Source organism: Thalassophryne amazonica, chromosome 3, assembly GCF_902500255.1.
Source record: "Thalassophryne amazonica chromosome 3, fThaAma1.1, whole genome shotgun sequence".
Lineage (NCBI taxonomy): Eukaryota > Metazoa > Chordata > Actinopteri > Batrachoidiformes > Batrachoididae > Thalassophryne > Thalassophryne amazonica.
Genome location: NC_047105.1, coordinates 9,713,745 through 9,733,014, shown reverse-complemented (window position 1 = coordinate 9,733,014; position 19,270 = coordinate 9,713,745). Strand labels below are relative to the sequence as shown.

The following is a 19,270-nucleotide window of genomic DNA, read 5'->3' as shown; positions in this document are numbered from 1 at the left end:
CAAGGTTACAATGGGCTAAGGAAAAGCAATCGTGGACTGTGGATGACTGGATGAAAGTCATATTCAGTGATGAATCTCGAATCTGCATTGGGCAAGGTGATGATGCTGGAACCTTTGTTTGGTGCTGTTCCAATGAGATTTATAAAGATGACTGCCTGAAGAGAACATGTAAATTTCCACAGTCATTGATGATATGGGGCTGCATGTCAGGTAAAGGCACTGGGGAGATGGCTGTCATTACATCATCAATAAATGCACAAGTTTACGTTGATATTTTGGACACTTTTCTTATCCCATCAATTGAAAGGATGTTTGGGGATGATGAAATCATTTCTCAAGATGATAATGCATCTTGCCATAGAGCAAAACCAGTGAAAACATTCCTTGCAAAAAGACACATAGGGTCAATGTCATGGCCTGCAAATAGTCCGGATCTTATTCCAATTGAAAATCTTTGGTGGAAGTTGAAGAAAATGGTCCATGACAAGGCTCCAACCTGCAAAACTGATCTGGCAACAGCAATCAGAGAAAGTTGGAGCCAGATAGATGAAGAGTACTGTTTGTCACTCATTAAGTCCATGCCTCAGAGACTGCAAGCTGTTATAAAAGCCAGAGGTGGTGCAACAAAATACTAATGATGTGTTGGAGTGTTCTTTTGTTTTTCATGATTCCATAATTTATTCCTCAGAATTGAGTGAGTCCATATTTTTTTTCCTCTGCTTTGTCTAAAAAGTAACCGTTACTGACTGCCACAATTATTTTTCCCGATTTCTTGTAGTGTTTCTTAAAGCCAGAAAGTTGCCATTTGAAATGACTTTAGTTTTGTGTCATGTCTGTGATCTGCTTTTTTTCTACAAAATTAAACAACTGAATGAACATCCTCCGAAGCCGGTGATTCCATAATTTTTGCCAGGGGTTGTATACGAGGGCTGTCCATAAAGTATAGGTCCTTTTTATTTTTTTCAAAAACTATATGGATTTCATTCATATGTTTTTACGTCAGACATGCTTGAACCCTCGTGCGCATGCGTGAGTTTTTCCACGCCTGTCGGTGACGTCATCCGCCTGTGAGCACTCCTTGTGGGAGGAGTCGTCCAGCCCCTCGTCGGAATTCCTTTGTCTGAGAAGTTGCTGAGAGACTGGCGCTTTATTTGATCAAAATTTTTTCTAAACCTGTGAGACACTTCGAAGTGGACACGGTTCAAAAAATTAAGCTGGTTTTCGGTGAAAATTTTAACGGCTGATGAGAGATTTTGAGGTGATATATATATATATATATATATATATATATATATATATATATATATATATATATATATATATAGTAGAGAAGCTTGAATCTTCGACTGGACTGGGTTGCTTGACGTGAGGACGTTTCGCTTCAAATCACAGAAGCTTCCTCAGCTAAAATTCTTGCTCTGGTAGTCTGACTTCTGTCTTGACTCTTGTAGAGAATAATAAACCAGAAGCCAACAAAAGCTGGAGTTTTTTTTAACCTAACCAGACCCCACCTACCGAGAGGCTGACTGCTATAGGCTAGTGACTAAACAATAGCTCTAATTAGCACCTATTGTGCTCTAGTTAGCACTCTTCTAATGACAGGACGGAAGCCTCCCCTGATGGCTCCCTTGACGACTCTCTCCTGTTGAGGTGAATGACTCATTACCATGAACAAAAGACTGAAACTGCTTTGACCCGAGTACCACATTGTAAACAGGGGACAAAGCGTGTCTGAGACCCGCTCCGCAGTTAAGGCTGGGTTTCAACTGTTTTACAAAGAATGCTTCCTTGACACCTCTCTCAAACCATTTCTTCTCTCTGGCTAAGATTTTAACTTCCTTGTCCTCAAACGTGTGGTTAGTGTATGTATATATATGTGTATATATACATATACATATATATATATATATATATATATATATATATATATATATATATATATATATATATATATATATATATATATATATATATATATATATATATCAATGATCAAGCGCTTGAATTTCTTTGATAACCAATGAAAATGAGGCTACAAATAGCAACAGATGACGTCACGCACACGTCGCGATTGGCGAGTGTTACGCATGTAGTTAGGACGTCAAACCCACTCGTTCTCTCGCTCGTGTCATGCGCAGTGACGGTTGTTGTTGTTGAGCACAGAGCAGGTTGTTATGGCTGAACCAGGCCTCGGACCGAACTGAGAGAGGAGCCCCCCGCAATATCCCGTTTCCCATACGGGACACCCGCCACTCATGGAGGGCACGGACATGGACGTGGACGCAGAGCTGATGCAGAAGTTCAGCTGCATGGGCACCACGGACAAGGACGTCCTCATTTCGGAGTTTCAGAGGCTTCTGGGGTTTCAGCTCAACCCGGCCGGCTGCGCCTTCTTCCTGGACATGACCAACTGGTGAGTGCGGGGATCTAAGGCCTTGTACGGCTGAGCTGACGCTAACCTAGTACTGGAATTCCAGTTAACATGCAAAACAAAACATGATAACAAAATATGTAACAAGACTTTGCCTTTTGTTTTGTGTGTCTGTTTTTATTTATTATTTTTGAGAGCTCGTTTCGTCATTCATACGGCGGGAATGAAGTTCGTGTCTGGAGCGAAAGGAAATTAAACTGAAAAATAGGCTAATGACAAACCAGATAACGAGCTAGCTGGCTAATTTGAAGCTAAACAACCCATCAGTGCGGCTAATTAGCTGTGTTACATAAACGTATTCAAAGGTAGTTAAACTGTAATCTTTTAAAAGCCAAAAATCCCGTCTGGTGACGTCATCTCAGTGTAGTAATGACAACAAGTGGTTTCAGTCAGAATCTTTTCTCTCTGGCTTCATCAGTGAGCCAAGTGTTAGCTTGTTTCAAAGTAAGCTGTTTTGCTATTTAATGCTCATATTATTATTTTTGTTTGTTTTCTTGCTTTTTAATATAACTTCATGTTTTCCAGGACTAATTTTATTTTTTCCAAAGACTAAATGTAAGTTTCATAGTATACAACAAATTAATGTTTGAGTTCAGTGGTACAAATCTTTCACCAAATGAAATATTCGTCCCATTGAAAGAATGAAATTCATTATTTGTTTTATATAACAGCGAAAATGGATTCTTGTCATTTGATATTTATTGATTTATAAACAACAGAAAAGGGACCTACATTTTGTTGTTAATCACTGGTGCTTTGATGTCAACAGTCCAACACGAACTTTAAATAGGAGTCCAAAATTGTTCTCAGTCAACTTGCAAGAAACAATTCTGACAATATAGTCCGTGATGCTGTGCAAAGACTTTGTGTACTACAGACTTCGGTCTGCTTTTCTCACTCCAGTGAAAAATCGCGTCAGAATTTTGTCCAGCTTTTCATCCTAACTTCATTCTCTCAGCTCTTCATGCCTCCAGACATCTTGGTGGATTTGTTTTTTTGTGGTAGAAGAATTAGCACCGTCAGTTAGCTCCTTCAAATTGTCGTCCACCAGCAAAACAAACTGCCATGTTTAAGTAAATGCCACCTCCGGTAGTGTGAGCATGCACGGTGGTCAGGGCGTGCAATACATTTAATATAGTCCCAAAACAGCACACTAAAAAGAACTATTGCATGGTAAATGAAACACAACGGCAAATGGTATGAATAATTCATTGTCATGTGACATACAACCCACCAATCAAATCACAAGGATCCACTCAGCCGTTATATAAATAACATTGTGACTGGGGTGTAAATGTTCATAAAACCCATTTTAAATCGAATCCCACTTTTAAGTCATTGATAGGATTGTTTGTAGATCAGGGGGAAAAAAGAATGCGCATAACTTTGCAGTTTTTTTTAATAACTTGAGCAAGGCATCTGTTTTACAACTCAGTTTTTATTATCTTGCAATATGGACAGTATGAGAAAATGTAAATTTGAGTAATTTTCTTTCTTCAGAAAATAAGAATGCCTACATGGTCTGTGAGAAGGTAGTAATAATGCCTAGGTATATTCCCATCCACTCGAAATGATCGGAATTGGCCCAATCAAAAGGCTTTTTTTTGATTGATTATATCAGATAAATTAAACCACGGTTAGAAAATGAATGTACATTCCCTCTGCTTTGTATTATAAGCACGGTGTCAGTGCCAAAAACAAGCACTGGCTGCTTGTGCCTCACTACAGAGCTGCGGTGCATGTTTTAAAAGCACATTAAAACTCTCCATCACTTTAAATACACAAATCTATGTTATTCACACAGATCATCATCTGTGCATGTTTCATAAGTGCAGAGTGATAAGAGGTGATGCTCAGCACTGTCTATTCTCCAAATGGACAGACCTAGTTTGGGCCCCACATGTTATAATCGTTGTAAAATTGAAATACAGTGGTTTGTTTCCAGTGACACCAGACAACAGGTTTTGTTGATGTTTGTGAAAATTCTGTGCTTTCCCACTCTCATGTATTTCATGTTGAAACAGGAACTTGCAGGCTGCTATTGGTGCATATTATGACTTTGAAAGTCCCAACGTCAATACGCCATCCATGTCCTTTGTTGAAGATGTGACCATTGGGGAAGGAGAGTCTGTTCCTCCAGACACACCGTTCACAAAGACCTGGAGAATACAAAATACAGGTGAACAATCTGTACGTTAACTGAATTTTCCCACAGTGGACCACAGTCAGTCCATTGTGGTGGTGTACAGATGCAAAATTACAAAAGTGATGACACTGTCTGAATACTTATGTACCTGACTCCATTTCCCTAGTTGTCAAAGCTTAATGAATAAAAGCATTAGAAAGTGCATTTTTAACATTTTTATTTTAGCAACTCAAAGTGCAAAACATGAGATATGTCACTATTTTCACTTTGCATATCACTTGTCCTTTACCCCTCCTCCTCTAGACTGATTATGTTTTCAGGCAGCACTGTGGTTTAGTGATGAGCATTGTTGCCTCCCAGGTTCACTTCGGCCTTGGTTCTGTCTGTGTGGAATTTGATGGTCTCCCCGTGTTTGCATAACCTAACCCGTGTAGGTTAGGTGAATTGGTGCTTTTAAATTGACTGTAGATGTTTGTTTGTCTAGATATGTCTGCGAAAGACGGGCGACTTGTCTCGTGTTCCCCGCCTCTCGCCCAGAGAACACTGGGCTGTAACATAACAACACAGGGAGGTGTAAATTTAATGAAAATTGACCTTTCAAGGAACATTTTGCTCTTCGTTTTAAACCAGAACAAGAGCTTATGTTTGGGGCAGACTACATTTTTTTGCAGGAGGTCCTTTCATGCAAAATGAGAAACACAAGACTACAAAATCAGTGCACCAATGGGCAGCAATTATGTCTCAGCTGTGCTCTAGTTCTGCCCTCATCTCCACTACATCTCTGCCTCAGATACCACCACCCGTGGCTAGCAGATCTTTGAACAGCACTTGGCTGTATGCTTTCTTTATTATAATGTTTGGTTTGAAATTTCATTTTTACTGGAATTATAAAAATTCTTAGATCTAATGTGCCTTAAGGTGTAGAAACCCTGCAGTATGATTGCAGTGGAATTAATTGTGCAGCCCTAGTACTAATTTATGTTTGATATAGGTGCGGAGTCATGGCCTCCTGGAGTTTGTCTCAAGTACATTGGTGGGGATCAGTTTGGGCATGTAAATACAGTTATGATCAAGTCTCTAGACCCCCAAGAAATTGCAGATGTGAGTGTACAGATGCGGAGTCCCACAACGCCAGGCATGTATCAAGGCCAGTGGAGGATGTGTACAGCTACTGGATTATTCTATGGAGGTAAGAAACCTGCAAAGATCTTTTTTATTCATCACCCCCACTGCTAAATCAGCCAATTCATATAAAATCTCTTGGAGGAATCTGGCTGCTTTGAAGCCAGTTTAAAATCCATTCTTCATGCTTTATGAAAACCCCACAGTGTAATTTTAAATACAGATTTTATCATTTGTTTGGAATTAACTGCAAACCAATTTTGTAAATTCAGATTGTTTAATAAAATGTCTGAACAACAACAGAATGTTTTCATACAGCAACAGTAGAAAAAATACAGATGTAAAATGTACACTTGACACGGTTATTGGCATACACTGTTGATTTTAAAGTAAATCACTTTTATAGCCGGTGCCACCGACTGAACGGCCCTCTCTAAAAATCGGTCCACCCAGCCTTAAGTGTGCATGTGTCATCAGCAGCAGTTCATGGATTATCACCTTGTTTCTGCTTCAAACTGCCTCCATTCATCTTCTATCTCAGTGACAGATATCTGAAGCTTTTATACAACAATCACTTCCACATAAATTCCGGATTAAGACAGAGGAAGCGATCAGAGCGCTGTGGCTACACAAGCTGCTAGCTTATGCGTTCACTGTGCGTCGGTCATTTGAAAGCATCACAGAGTATCTCCTCATTTCTGCTTAAAATTGTCTTGTTTCTGCTTAAAACTGACTTTAGAAAGATTTAAGAGGTTTTACCTTGTCATCTGGTGATTAATAATCCCATTAATCCATTTGATCACTTTGGGTGAAGAGACTCTGTTTCAGACGAGCGGCTGAGCGCCAAAATGACGCATGCACAGTGGAGGCAGTGCGGACCAATTTTTAGAGGCGGACTGTTCGGTCTGCGACACCGGTTTACTTTAGATAAGTCAGTCGATGGATACATGAACATTTCCAAGTTGCTGAAAATGTCTTGGAGTTACAGTAATTTACATCAATCCTTAAGAAATACAAACAGTCTGGTACTGTATGCAAAATCTGTAGAGAGCAGTCAGCTGTGCAAGAAAGAGACTGCTGAGGGAAGCTACTAAAACACCCATACCGACTCTGTATGAGTTAAGGTGCCCGGACACTTGCGTGACTTTGATCCGTGCACTTGCACGCACTCTGCCATGCGTGAGAGTAAACTCGCATTAATTACGTGAACTTCACATGAACAATACGCAAACAATTAAAAACACTGTATGAGTGAGAGTGATTGAACACAGCTCGTCTGATCGATTATAACAGGTTGTTAAATCGATCATAATCATACTTTTACAGCTACTCACAAGAAGGGATGAACATGCAACTGTTTTACCAAGCCATTCCAATATAAACATGACAAATAATTACATTTTTAGATCGTTCCAAATGCTTTCTCCACCTCATTCAGCGCACAAAAGAGAGAGGGGAAAAAAGCTGCTGCTGGAGCGGTCCTCTGTGATTCCAGATGTGATTAGAGGCATTTTCAACAGACACATCTGAGGAAAAAATGATTAATCCGCTATAAAATAATTATTTTATACATGCAGGGCGTCCAGTGCACAATGCAGGGCGTCCAGTGGAACAAAGCACGGCGTCCAGCTGGAACACAGCGGGTGGAGATCTTCACGATGATGTGCGTGCAAGTGCGCAGATCAAAGTTGTGCAAGTGTCAGGGCACCTTTATATAGCTGTCTGTGGATGTAATTGCACAAGCTGCATCACCAATGACATGGCTTCATAGTGGAGCAGAGAAGGATTTTAATGCAAGAAAACAGATCAGATCTAGACTCAAGGCTCCCATGTGCCTTTTGGCAAGCGGTTGCTGAAATTTCCCAAGCACATTGTCCTTGGACTGATGTAACCTGTGTGCACATGACACAGATCTTTGTTTTGTGTAGCATCATATGTGGCATAAACTCTCCAAATCTGTTTTGCTTTTTATTTAATCTGAATCCATTTGTGGACCTAGATTTGATTTAGTTCTGTTTACATTATCTTTGGTGATGTTTGTTGTGAAGAGTCAGATGACTGACGGCCAGTATTGTTAGTTTTGTGACACTTATATCGCAAATGATTATTTTCTGTCAATTCTTCAGAGTGTGCCAGTAAATGTGCCATGTGCTGTGTCAATTAAAAAAAAATACATTCTCATTGTTCTTGTTGTTATTTAGATATTTGGATAAATATTCTATATTGTCATATTTACACTTATTTTTCAACATATTTTAAATGCTGTATGTAAAATTCAGGGTGTCAGTAATTTGGTGCAGGACTGCAGATGTCCATTAAATGTACCAATGTTTATTCTGCAATAATAATGGTATGATCTCACCAAATAAAGTAATTAAAAAAAAATCTCTTTTGGATGTACACTTAATTTTCATTTATGCTGCTTTTCTTCACAGATGTAATCTGGGTGATCCTTAGCGTAGAAGTTGGAGGTCTGCTTGGCGTAACACAGCAGCTGTCCTCATTCGAGACAGAGTTCAACACCCAACCCCAGCGTAATGTGCATCAAGACTTCAATCCTTTTGCTTCACCGCAGAAGAACAAGCACGATGCCACTGATAGCAGCTTCAGAGATCCAGGTGGAGCCTGGGAAGGCACACAAGAGCCAATCCAGCAAGATCAAAATGGACTGTCTCATAATGCTGTAAATAGGCCGTCAAATGGTCTCCAAACTAATCTTTCAGTGGTGACTTATGGTCAGGTACGTATCAACGTTAAGATGTTACTTTACACAGTATTGCACACTTTAACACAGATCCTTTTTAGTGTGGCTTGCTTATTGTAAATCCTGATACAAAACAAGCCTAAATGTCAGTATTTAAGCTGGGCTGTATGTTTAGTTTGATATGGCAGGGAGTATTTCTAAAAAATAATGGGATTCCCGCAGATAAATCGCATAGTGTGGGTTCAGCTGGACATTATGAATGATGTGCAAATTTAACACAGTGAGTTACAGAACATACAGACATGTGGCACATGCAGAATTCAGTGACACGGGTAAGGACAAAATTGTTGAACCTACACAACTAATATTGTCAAAACAACATGCTGTAGCCAGAAGTGACAGTACACAACAACTCAAAATGAACGATCCTTTGTGTGTTTGTAAGAGAACCTTAAAGAAACATAGTATAATCACCAACAGTAAAGAAGGGATGCACCGATCCTGATACCAGCATCGTGTATCGGCCCAGTCCCGTATTCATTTACTCCTACTTGTAATCATAAAACGTCTCTGATACTCCGTGACCCAATACCCCTTTACAGCAGTGTGATGTCAGCCTCTCAGTGTGGGATTTTCACACACACGGTCCAAAATTTCCAGACTATAAGATGCTACTTTTTTTTCATACGTCTTGAACACTGCAGGTTAAACAATGATGCAGCTAATTTATGGATTTTTACAGGCTTTCATGTAATTTACTCATAAGTCGAAATACGTCCATCAATGCTGTCCATTGATTGGCTCAATGCCATGGTCCTCATGCACAGAAAATTCACACGGAGTACAAATAAAAGCTCTTACCTGTTCGTGGAATTCATCATCATATGATCCTGAAGAATAATCCACATAAAGCCTCCTGAGTTTGGAACACAACATCTGAAAATACTTTAATTCCTCATGTGGCTAAAAAAAAAATTTTCTCCGTGACTTCGGCACTTTGCTCCACCAGAACTCAGATCAGCGTTTCAGCGGCGGAGATTGTCCATCACGTCGGTGAGTTTCACCCCTTGGTGTGGGTGTTCAGACCGATGGGAGACCAGCTCGGTTTGCTATGGGGTAATCCGTTTACCGAGTGTTTGTAGCACTGCGTTCAGAACCTCCACTCGCCGCCATGAGCTGCACTTTGAAGTTGAGTCACTGCTCACCTCGTTCATTAACGGCTCATTTACCACAGGCAATGGGCTATTCTATCTGAACGCAAGGAAATTACCCCATGATCTGCAAAGGAAAAATAAAATAATGTTAAAATTACTCCATGTTGCCTCCGTGTGTTGCGAGACACTGTGTGTTTGCGTGTGCATGCGACGCCATTTGTGTGTGTGCGCGTACACCGTGCTCCTCCAATATTTATGTGCTCCACCTTTGGGGGAAAGAAAACATTAGAGTTTGTATTTGTGTATGTTACCTGTACGTATTTAATTAAAAGTTTAAAAATAGTGTGGAGAGTGAAAAACTGTTTAGGTCAGTGTTGTAGATAAAAAACAGAAACAGGCTCACAGCTGATAAAGCAGAGAAGCTGCTTCTCATCAAAAAGAATCTGCCCTCACATTTTCAAAAAAAGGCTTTTAGTGCTCACAGACATAAATAGTTATTGATGGGCAGTTTCAGTTCAGTTATTGGTGTTGTATAATTTTGTAGTGCTGAAGTCCACAGGTTACATTTCAGTGAGATGTCTGACTGTGTCATGTTTAAGAAACACATTAATGTTAAAGGACAATTTGTTGTAGTCAAAAAGTGAAGTTACTTGATTTAAGTGAAACATTTGTAAATAAAAGCAAAGCTGATGATTTTTGTAGCAGTTACATTCAAAAAGTAAGGAACAACCGATGAATAAAACATGCTTTCAAACTCATCATAAAGCTGTAATGTTATCATTAAATATTTGTATCAGTACCAGGGGTCGAAATACATTTTTTAACCTACTTGCACTGGTGCTAGTAACAAAAAAATTACTTGCACCAAAACAAGTTACTTGCACAACCAAAAGTCAGTCTTATATCAACCTTAAAACTCCTCGTCTGATGTGTCAGACTTCCTTTCACACCAGGACTGCTCCCAGTTGCGTCGTGTGTCTTCATGATGACGCCGCGTGGAAGCAACCCAGTGCCGAGACAAGCAGCTTGACACCACAACAGCGTGAGGGATGCGAAGGATGAAGCAAATCAGACACCAAAAATTAAACATGTTTAATTTTTGTTTGCGTCCTGTGCTCGACGCAGAAATTAAGTGGATTCAGCGCAAGTCAGAGCAAAGCGACGTTACTCGACGTGACTGGAAGCCACACCCTCACAAGACAACGTTACCCGACACCAATGTATGATTCCTGCGGTCTGTGTTCCATTGTTCTTGAAATATAAATCACGCAGGATTGTTTTTATACCATGTACACAATGCAGTAAAACCACATGCTCAAAAAAGAGCACAGAAAAAAAAATGCTCTCTCATCACAGTGTTAAATAAAGGACAAAAAAGGACATAAGTCCTGCTCACAGACTGATTGCCAGACACAGGACATGTTCACATCAACTATAACTCCAGACATCTCCACATTTACTGACTGATGGTTCGTTCTCACGCAAGCCCGCGTGCGTCTCGCAGTCAAAGGAGGGGGGAAAGATAAACTATAACGGAACCCAGAGCGCAGACCTGCAGCTCAGCACAAGAACATATATAAACTAGAAGAGAAATCAAAGTGCACAGTGTGGCTGCAGCCAAACTGTGCACTCTGATTTCTCTGTGCAGAGAATCTGCAGGCTGCGTTCTCACCTTCTCTCTGCCCCCCTGCTGTGCGCACCTGATGCATATATTCCTGCGTCGTCATGACGCCACAGGAAGCAACTCAATGCAGGTCCTGTGTGGTTATGGTAGAGTTTAAGGGAAGAGCAGCAGCGGCAGACTTTTTTTTTTTTTTTTTCACATGCGTGCGCGAACGAATCATCACAGCAACTCGCTCCGTGTGTGAGAGTCATAAAACTCAGGGAAGATGAACACAACACACGGGAAATTGTTTTTTTTTTTTCCTTATTTATTCCTTTATTGGTTCATTCTACTGGTGCTTATCATTGATAAATCTTGGATAAAGTTACTTGCACCAAACTAGCACATGCACGTACTATTTCGAGCCCTGAGTACTCTATATCAACAAGTACCAAAATGTATGTACTTGTACTTAATCTGGAAAAAAGTGGGATCAGTGCGTCTCTTCAATAAAGTACCAGTACAAAGTACTGATATATAGCTTTATATTAAGTACTTAAGTCATGGGGAAGAGTACTGATTTGACATATGTTCAGAGGACACCTATTGATCCTTCCACAAGGAGACAGATTCTCTATGGGGTATTGTCAAGGGGATGCTGGGACACACCAGAACCAGCAATACAGATGACCTGAAGATCACTAACAAAGCATTCTGGGCTTCCATAACACCTCACACAGGCTGATTGCCTTCGTGACACTCCACATTGATTCATTTGTCAGTTTATATGTAATCAGTCTAGGCTGTGTAAGGTTTTCACTTTCTGAAATACCTGACATAAAATATTGAATTTTTTCACAATATTCAGGGTTTTTTTTTTTTTTTCTATATATATATATATATATATATATATATATATATATATGTCCTATATGTCTTGGGCTTCATTTACATCAGTCAATCAGAAATATGATCAGCGTGGTATTGCATAGTAAAGCACAGCCCCAATACCTTCCCTTAATCTTACCGCTTTATGCCACGATATTCTACTTTCTATACTTGTAGGCCATCAGCTATTAAACCTTTTGGTTTATGTAATAAGAACGCTCTATTATGCATACTCAGTACTACTAATATAGCTTCTTTCCTCATACCTAATATTCCCCCTTGGAAGCTCATTGACCCAGTAATTAATTTATCACTAAGAACATTTAAAAAGAGTTGTGCCAGTGATTTAATCTTTTTGAACAAAATTGGAGAAATGAAGTATAAATACAGGCATTATTGTGAGATCTATACAGATGGGTCAAAAGACCAGGAGAGAGTTGGTGCAGCTTGTGTAAGTGGCCATCTTCAAAGGCAAATTAGATTGCCAGACAGTTTTTCTATATACAGTAGTGTTCAGAATAATAGTAGGGCTATGTTACTAAAAAGATTAATCCAGGTTTTGAGTATATTTCTTATTGTTACATGGGAAACAAGGTACCAGTAGATTCAGTAGATTCTCACAAATCCATCAAGACCAAGCATTCATGATATGCACACTCTTAAGGCTATGAAATTGGGCTATTAGTAAAAATGTAGAAAAGGGGGTGTTCACAATAATAGTAGTGTGGCATTCAGTCAGTGAGTTTGTCAGTTTTGTGGAACAAACAGGTGTGAATCAGGTGTCCCCTATTTAAGGATGAAGCCAGCACCTGTTGAACATGCTTTTCTCTTTGAAAGCCTGAGGAACATGGGACGTTCAAGACATTGTTTAGAAGAACAGCGTAGTTTGATTAAAAAGTTGATTGGAGAGGGGAAAACTTATATGCAGGTGCAAAAAATTATAGGCTGTTCATCTACAGTGATCTCCAATGCTTTAAAATGGACAAAAAAACCAGAGACGCGTGGAAGAAAACGGAAAACAACCATCAAAATGGATAGAAGAATAACCAGAATGGCAAAGGCTCACCCACTGATCAGCTCCAGGATGATCAAAGACAGTCTGGAGTTACCTGTAAGTGCTGTGACAGTTGGAAGATGCCTGTGTGAAGCTAATTTATTTGCAAGAATCCCCCGCAAAGTCCCTCTGTTAAATAAAAGACATGTGCAGAAGAGGTTACAATTTGCCAAAGAACACATCAACTGACCTAAAGAGAAATGGAGGAATATTTTGTGGACTGATGAGAGTAAAATTGTTCTTTTTGGGTCCAAGGGCCGCAGACAGTTTGTGAGATGACCCCCAAACTCTGAATTCAAGCCACAGTTTACAGTGAAGCATTGAAGCATGGTGGTGCAAGCATCATGATATGGGCATGTTTCCCCTACTATGGTGTTGGGCCTATATATCACATACCAGGTATCATGGATCAGTTTGGATATGTCAAAAAGAGGTCATGTTGCCTTATGCTGAAGAGGACATGCCCTTGAAGTGGGTGTTTCAACAAGACAATGACCCCAAGCACACTAGTAAACGAGCAAAATCTTGATTCCAAACCAACAAAATTAATGCCTCGCAGATGTGTAGAAATCATGAAAAACTGGTTATACAGCTAAATACTAGTTTAGTGATTCACAGGATTGCTAAAAACGCAGTTTGAACATAATAGTTTTGAGTTTGTAGCGTCAACAGCAGATGCTACTATTATTGTGAACACCCCCTTTTCTACTTTTTTTTACCTATAGCCCAATTTCATAGCCTTAAGAGTGTGCATATCATGAATGCTTGGTCTTGTTGGATTTGTGAGAATCTACTGAATCTACTGGTACCTTGTTTCCCATGTAAGAATAAGAAATATACTCAAAACCTGGATTAATCTTTTTAGTCACATAGCACTACTATTATTCTGAACTCTATATACAGCTGAGTTGTTTGCCCTGAAAATGGCTTTGGGTGTTGTTGCGGACACTGACCAAAGACGTTTTGTTGTTTATACAGACTCTCTGTCTAGTTTGTCGGCTTTGCAGGGCAAAATTTATACGCATCCGTATATTGTTCAGCTTTTGGAAACATTCGGTACATTAGGTAAGCATGTAATATTTGCCTGGATACCTAGTCATACAGGTATTAAGGAAAATGAAAAAGTTGGCAAAAGAAGCTCTTGCTGTGGATGTAACAGAAATACACATACCCTACACGGATCTAAAGCCAAGGATTAACAATTGTTTTAGAAAATTATGGCAAACATTATGGGATCTACATTCCAATAATAAACTTCATCAGCATCAACCAGTCGTTGACTCGTTTACCACTAGCTAAGCGGCGGGAAGACATTGTGCTGACCCGCGCTCGTATAGGTCATTCACACTTGACACATGCATATTTACTTGGAGCAGACGACCCACCTTTTTGTATACCGTGTAATTGCGTACTTACAGTGAAACATGTTGGTTTTGCTCATATTCGTGTGAATTTTTATGACGTTCCTGATCTTAAGACATTATTTAGAGATGTTTCACGATCACGCATTGTAAGTTTTCTTAGAGATTAATCTTTTTATTAGGTTTTAAGTTGGAAACTGTTTGATTCCCATTCACACCAGTTATCTTTGGGCAAGGTATTTTGTTCCAGTTGCCTAGTTTTTCGGAGGAGACTTTCAGCCGTCAGGCCCGTGTAGGGGAGACACACCTTTGGTACGCTAACGGACCTGCTTCATTTGTCGTAATGGATAGGGAATTATCACAGTGAGGTAGTCACATTCCTAAACTACTGATCACCTGCTGTTTAACCTATGATGATGGGTATTTTGTGTTTAATATTCCAGGTGAATATTTGGCAACTGTTTGACACTTATATGACACTTATGTGTTGGTAGTGTCAATTTCTTATCAGTCAATCAATCCACAGTGGTGAATAGCCACTGGGCTCACAGTGATGGCAAATATATAATGTAAGTAAGGTTTATTTATATAGCACCTTTCAAGATAGAAATCACAAAGTGCTTCACATAAGAACAGAGAAATTAAAAACAGCAGAAACATAAAACCATAAAGACTAGGTAAAAGCCAGCCTATACAAAAGGGTCTTAAGCTTCACTTTAAATGTTTCAACAGAGTCCACGGAGCGTAGGTCCAAAGGCAATGCATTCCACATTTTAGGTGCCACCACCTCGAAAGCACAGTCTCCCGTGGTCTTCAGTCTTGTCCTAGGCACAACCAATAGGCCCAGGTCCGAAGACCTCAGAGACCTACTTGTCACATATGGATGTAATAGCTTGGTGATATAAGATGGCATTTGACCATGCAGAGCTCTAAAAGTCAGTACTAGAATTTTAAATTGGAGTCTGAAATGGATGGGGAGCCAGTGCAAGGAGGAGAGGATTGGGGTTATATGTGACCTCTTTGATGACCTCGTCAGCAGCCTCGCAGCCGCATTCTGAACCGTTTGTAAGCGGTCCAAAGAGGACTTGCTAAGGCTAAAAAATAGAGAGTTACAGTAATCCAAACGTGATGACACAATTGCATGAATGATCATCTCCATCTCCGCCCGAGACACAATGCTGCGCATACGGGCAGTATTGCGCAAATGGAAAAAACAAGACTGTGCCAGGCGGGTAACATACGTGTCAAAATTGAGGGAGTGATCGAACGTAACACCCAAGTTCCTCACTGCTGAGCGAACAAAAGGGGCCAGAGAACCAAGATTCCCAACCACAGTGGGAACAAACTCGTCAGGGGCACAAACAAGGACCTCAGTCTTGGCTATATTTAAGGACAAATAGTTGGCCGCCATCCAGTCACCAATAACCTCAACACAGTTCTGAAGAGCAGATACCCTAGAGACCGTTTGAGGAGTGAATAAGATGTACAGCTGGATGTCATCCGCATAACAGTGGTAGGAGACATCTTTAAAACTACTCAAGACATGACCAAGTGGGAGCAAATATAGCGCAAACAATATAGGTCCCAGAACAGAACGCTGAGGCACACCACAGGATAGCATGGCAGAGGAGGACATAAATTTACCAGCAGCAACAGCGAAAGTCCTGTGTGAAAGATAAGACAAAAACCAGTCCAGAGCAGACCCAGAAATGCCCACTCAAGTCCTTAGTCTCTCAACTAAGACTCCATGATCCACCGTGTCAAAAGCTGCAGAGAGATCCAAAAGGACAAGCACAGAATATTCTGTAATAATAATGTTAATGATAGCGAGGAAATAATCTTTAATGTTAGGTGCAACGCAACATTTAAAAAGAATGGCTCACTAGTTATCATTAGCATGCAACTCAGAAGGTAAAAGCAGGAGCAATTAATCTTTACTATTATTATTATTATTATTATTATTATTAAATTTGGCTTCCCACTAGATTTCTAGATAATACAAACTCTTAAGGTAGGCATGTTTAAATAACTATCTACCTGCCTGCTGACGTCTTGATTGCAGCATCTTCCTCTTCTTGTCCCTGAATAAGGTTTTAGCATCTTCCTCTTCTTGTCCCTGAATAAGGTTTTCTCAAAGTCCCTTTTCAGCGGTCATCACTGTGGTTGTGACGTGTACAAAAGTGTTGCCCCCCCAACCAAAAAAAAAAAAAGATCCACAAGTTCCTGAAAATGGAAATGGACCTCATGGCAACTGTGAAGGATTTACAGGTTTCATTGGTTGGAGAAACTGTGAACAACACTGTGTTTGACTGTGTTTTGACCAGTTACACAGGTTCACGGTGGAGTGGAACAGAGAACGAATTTCAGACAGTAAAACTGATAAAATCTCAGCTCATATCCTCCATGTGCCTTCTGTGGAGACGTTGCATACCTGTCATATTTCAGCCTTCCTCTTCTGAAGTGGCTCCTCTTGGGTGGTTTAACTGGTTTGTGACCAAAGAGTCTGATCGTCCGGTTGTAGAATTTAAACGAGGTTGTGACGCGGCTGTTCCCGACAAGCACAGCTGGTTTTGTTCTTGTTGGGCTCACATCCAAAAGTTTACCCTCCGTCTGATAATAAGAACAGTGCAGCTCTTTTGTCACAACAGGGATGTTTACTTCTCAATATGCGCCACACCTACATTCACCTGTTGTCCTTCACTTCAGCTCTTCCCTTCTGCTTCATCTTCAAACATTTTTGTTTTCTCTCTCTGTTTCTTTATTTCCAGGGTATTCATGGACCCTATCCATTTGGACAGAGCTAGAATGACAAAGACCCCCTCCCCCCATGGTGAGTGACGAGCTGAACACCTTGGGAATCCTTAAACACAGGAGTCGGAGAGGGGGAGGAACAGTTTTTATATTGACTTGTGACAGCCCTCTCCCAGACCCACGGTCCTTTCCACAGAATCACAATCGACTGTGAGGTGACGGATTGCATTCAACACAGTGAAACGTCTCGCTTCATATCATCACCCAGATTCGCATGTGTGAATGCTTTTAAAGAGTGATACAAACCATAATTTATAAAATAAAAATAGATGCACACAGCTGTTCTTGTTTACACACTTAAAACAAGTTTGGTGTCATGCAAAGTCCACCCTGAAACAATCCATCTACACTTTCTTATTCCCATGGACATCTGAATAATTGTGATTGAGAGCAGCCGTCGTGGGGTTCCTACACAGGTCCAGAAATCAGTTGAAGGCCTTAACGTTTTTGTAATAAAAACAAAAAAAGACAGTGCTAGTGGTTTGTGGAGAAACAGCTGTAATCTCTTAATCACTAGACAAGGACCTTAAACAACTTGCACCTGTAAACCTGTTAAATGAGGTGAAATATTTATTGACCCAAGTATTACTAATACCTGGAAGAAGAGCCGTGTGTCTGCAGTATCGTGAAGTGTTGCCATTTACAGAAAACCTGTCTTTTTGGCTTTTTTTTTTTTTGCTTACACGTCAGTGCTAAGCCGCTGAGCTGCATCAGTTCTTGTGGAAATCGACATTTTTGGAAGTCTCTCGTGGTGTTAGTAATGTTTTATAATGCTGTGTTGAAACGTTATTTTGTCAACTGTCATGTTCTTAATATATTAGTTATTGAGAATAATGAATGGTGTAGCTGAGAGGATGACCTATAAAAAAAAAAAACCTAAAATAAATGTTCATCTGCAGTCATTATTGTAGGAACCTCTGTTCCTACAATATGACGCCAATGGAAAATAACACCAATGAGGCTAGAAAAATTGTGCTAAATAATCATTAATTTGGAAATCTGTGGTTGTTTTGCGCATGTGCAGCTTGGATCAACAGCAGCACTAAGGCTGACTTGATCGCAGCTTCTTTTTTTTTTATGGGTGGGGGGGTCTATTCTGCTGAGCGCAACAAGTGAGTCTAAACACCTGCTAAATACTTTCCTTATAGACGTAACTGGCTATGAAGTCATTTTCACACAGAGACACAGCAGTCATGGAAGTGTTCAACTGTGTGTGTGAAGTGGTGGATGTTTGCACTGCAGGCTCTTGTAAGCCTTAACAAGCATGAATTAGACACAGCTGTGGATTTATTGTTAATATTTTTAAATAATTTGAACTTTGAAGGCTCTGCTTTCAAACTGAAAATAATCCATGTTATGAAAGAGGTCATGTAGTACAAAACCAGTAATCTGCTGATATGATAAAGTCACTGTCTAAATTGTGAAAAATACAGTGACACTAATTTTAGGTTATATTGCCCGCCCCTATTCTGATCAGACACGGTCACAGAGACACATCAGCTAACACCTAGGATGGAAACAGATCTTTAATGGTTGTTTTGCTCTGAGAAATATGTGCCAAAATGTGTTGTGTAAAATGCCACATGTATATGATTTGAAATACAAAATATATTAAAGGTTCTGAAGGTGTGTGTGTGTGTGTGTATATATATATATACGCAGTCCAGTCCAAAAGTATTTGGCCCTTTGTATTTCACACATGCAATTTTAAGTACAAAACCACAAAAAAAAAAAAAAATCAAATTATTGTCATTAAACTCAAAGCAAATCTCTACAACTTGATATCAATTAATTAAAAATATAGAAGCCAAGATGATGGGTTGCATAAGTAATGGACCACTTTGGTATAATACCTGTAAATATTCAGTTTTATTTCCAGTTTGCTTCAGATTAGTCAGGGGATGGATACATGAACTTTTCCAAGTCACTGAATATTTCTTAGACTTTACATAAATTATGAAGAAATACAAACAGTATGGCACTCTATGGTAAATCT

The 19,270-nt window shown here is 39.8% G+C and overlaps 1 protein-coding gene across 1 annotated transcript; it reads left to right on the top strand.

The window, feature by feature from the left end:
• Positions 1–2,102: 2,102 nt before the first annotated feature.
• On the top strand, positions 2,103–18,564 carry ilrun (inflammation and lipid regulator with UBA-like and NBR1-like domains). The gene is made up of 5 exons (XM_034165659.1): positions 2,103–2,413; positions 4,456–4,610; positions 5,569–5,766; positions 8,135–8,439; positions 17,232–18,564. The coding sequence occupies exons 1-5, from the start codon at positions 2,256–2,258 to the stop codon at positions 17,265–17,267; spliced, it is 852 nt and encodes a 283-aa protein (XP_034021550.1). The 5' UTR covers positions 2,103–2,255; the 3' UTR covers positions 17,268–18,564.
• The last annotated feature ends 706 nt before the right edge of the window (positions 18,565–19,270 follow it).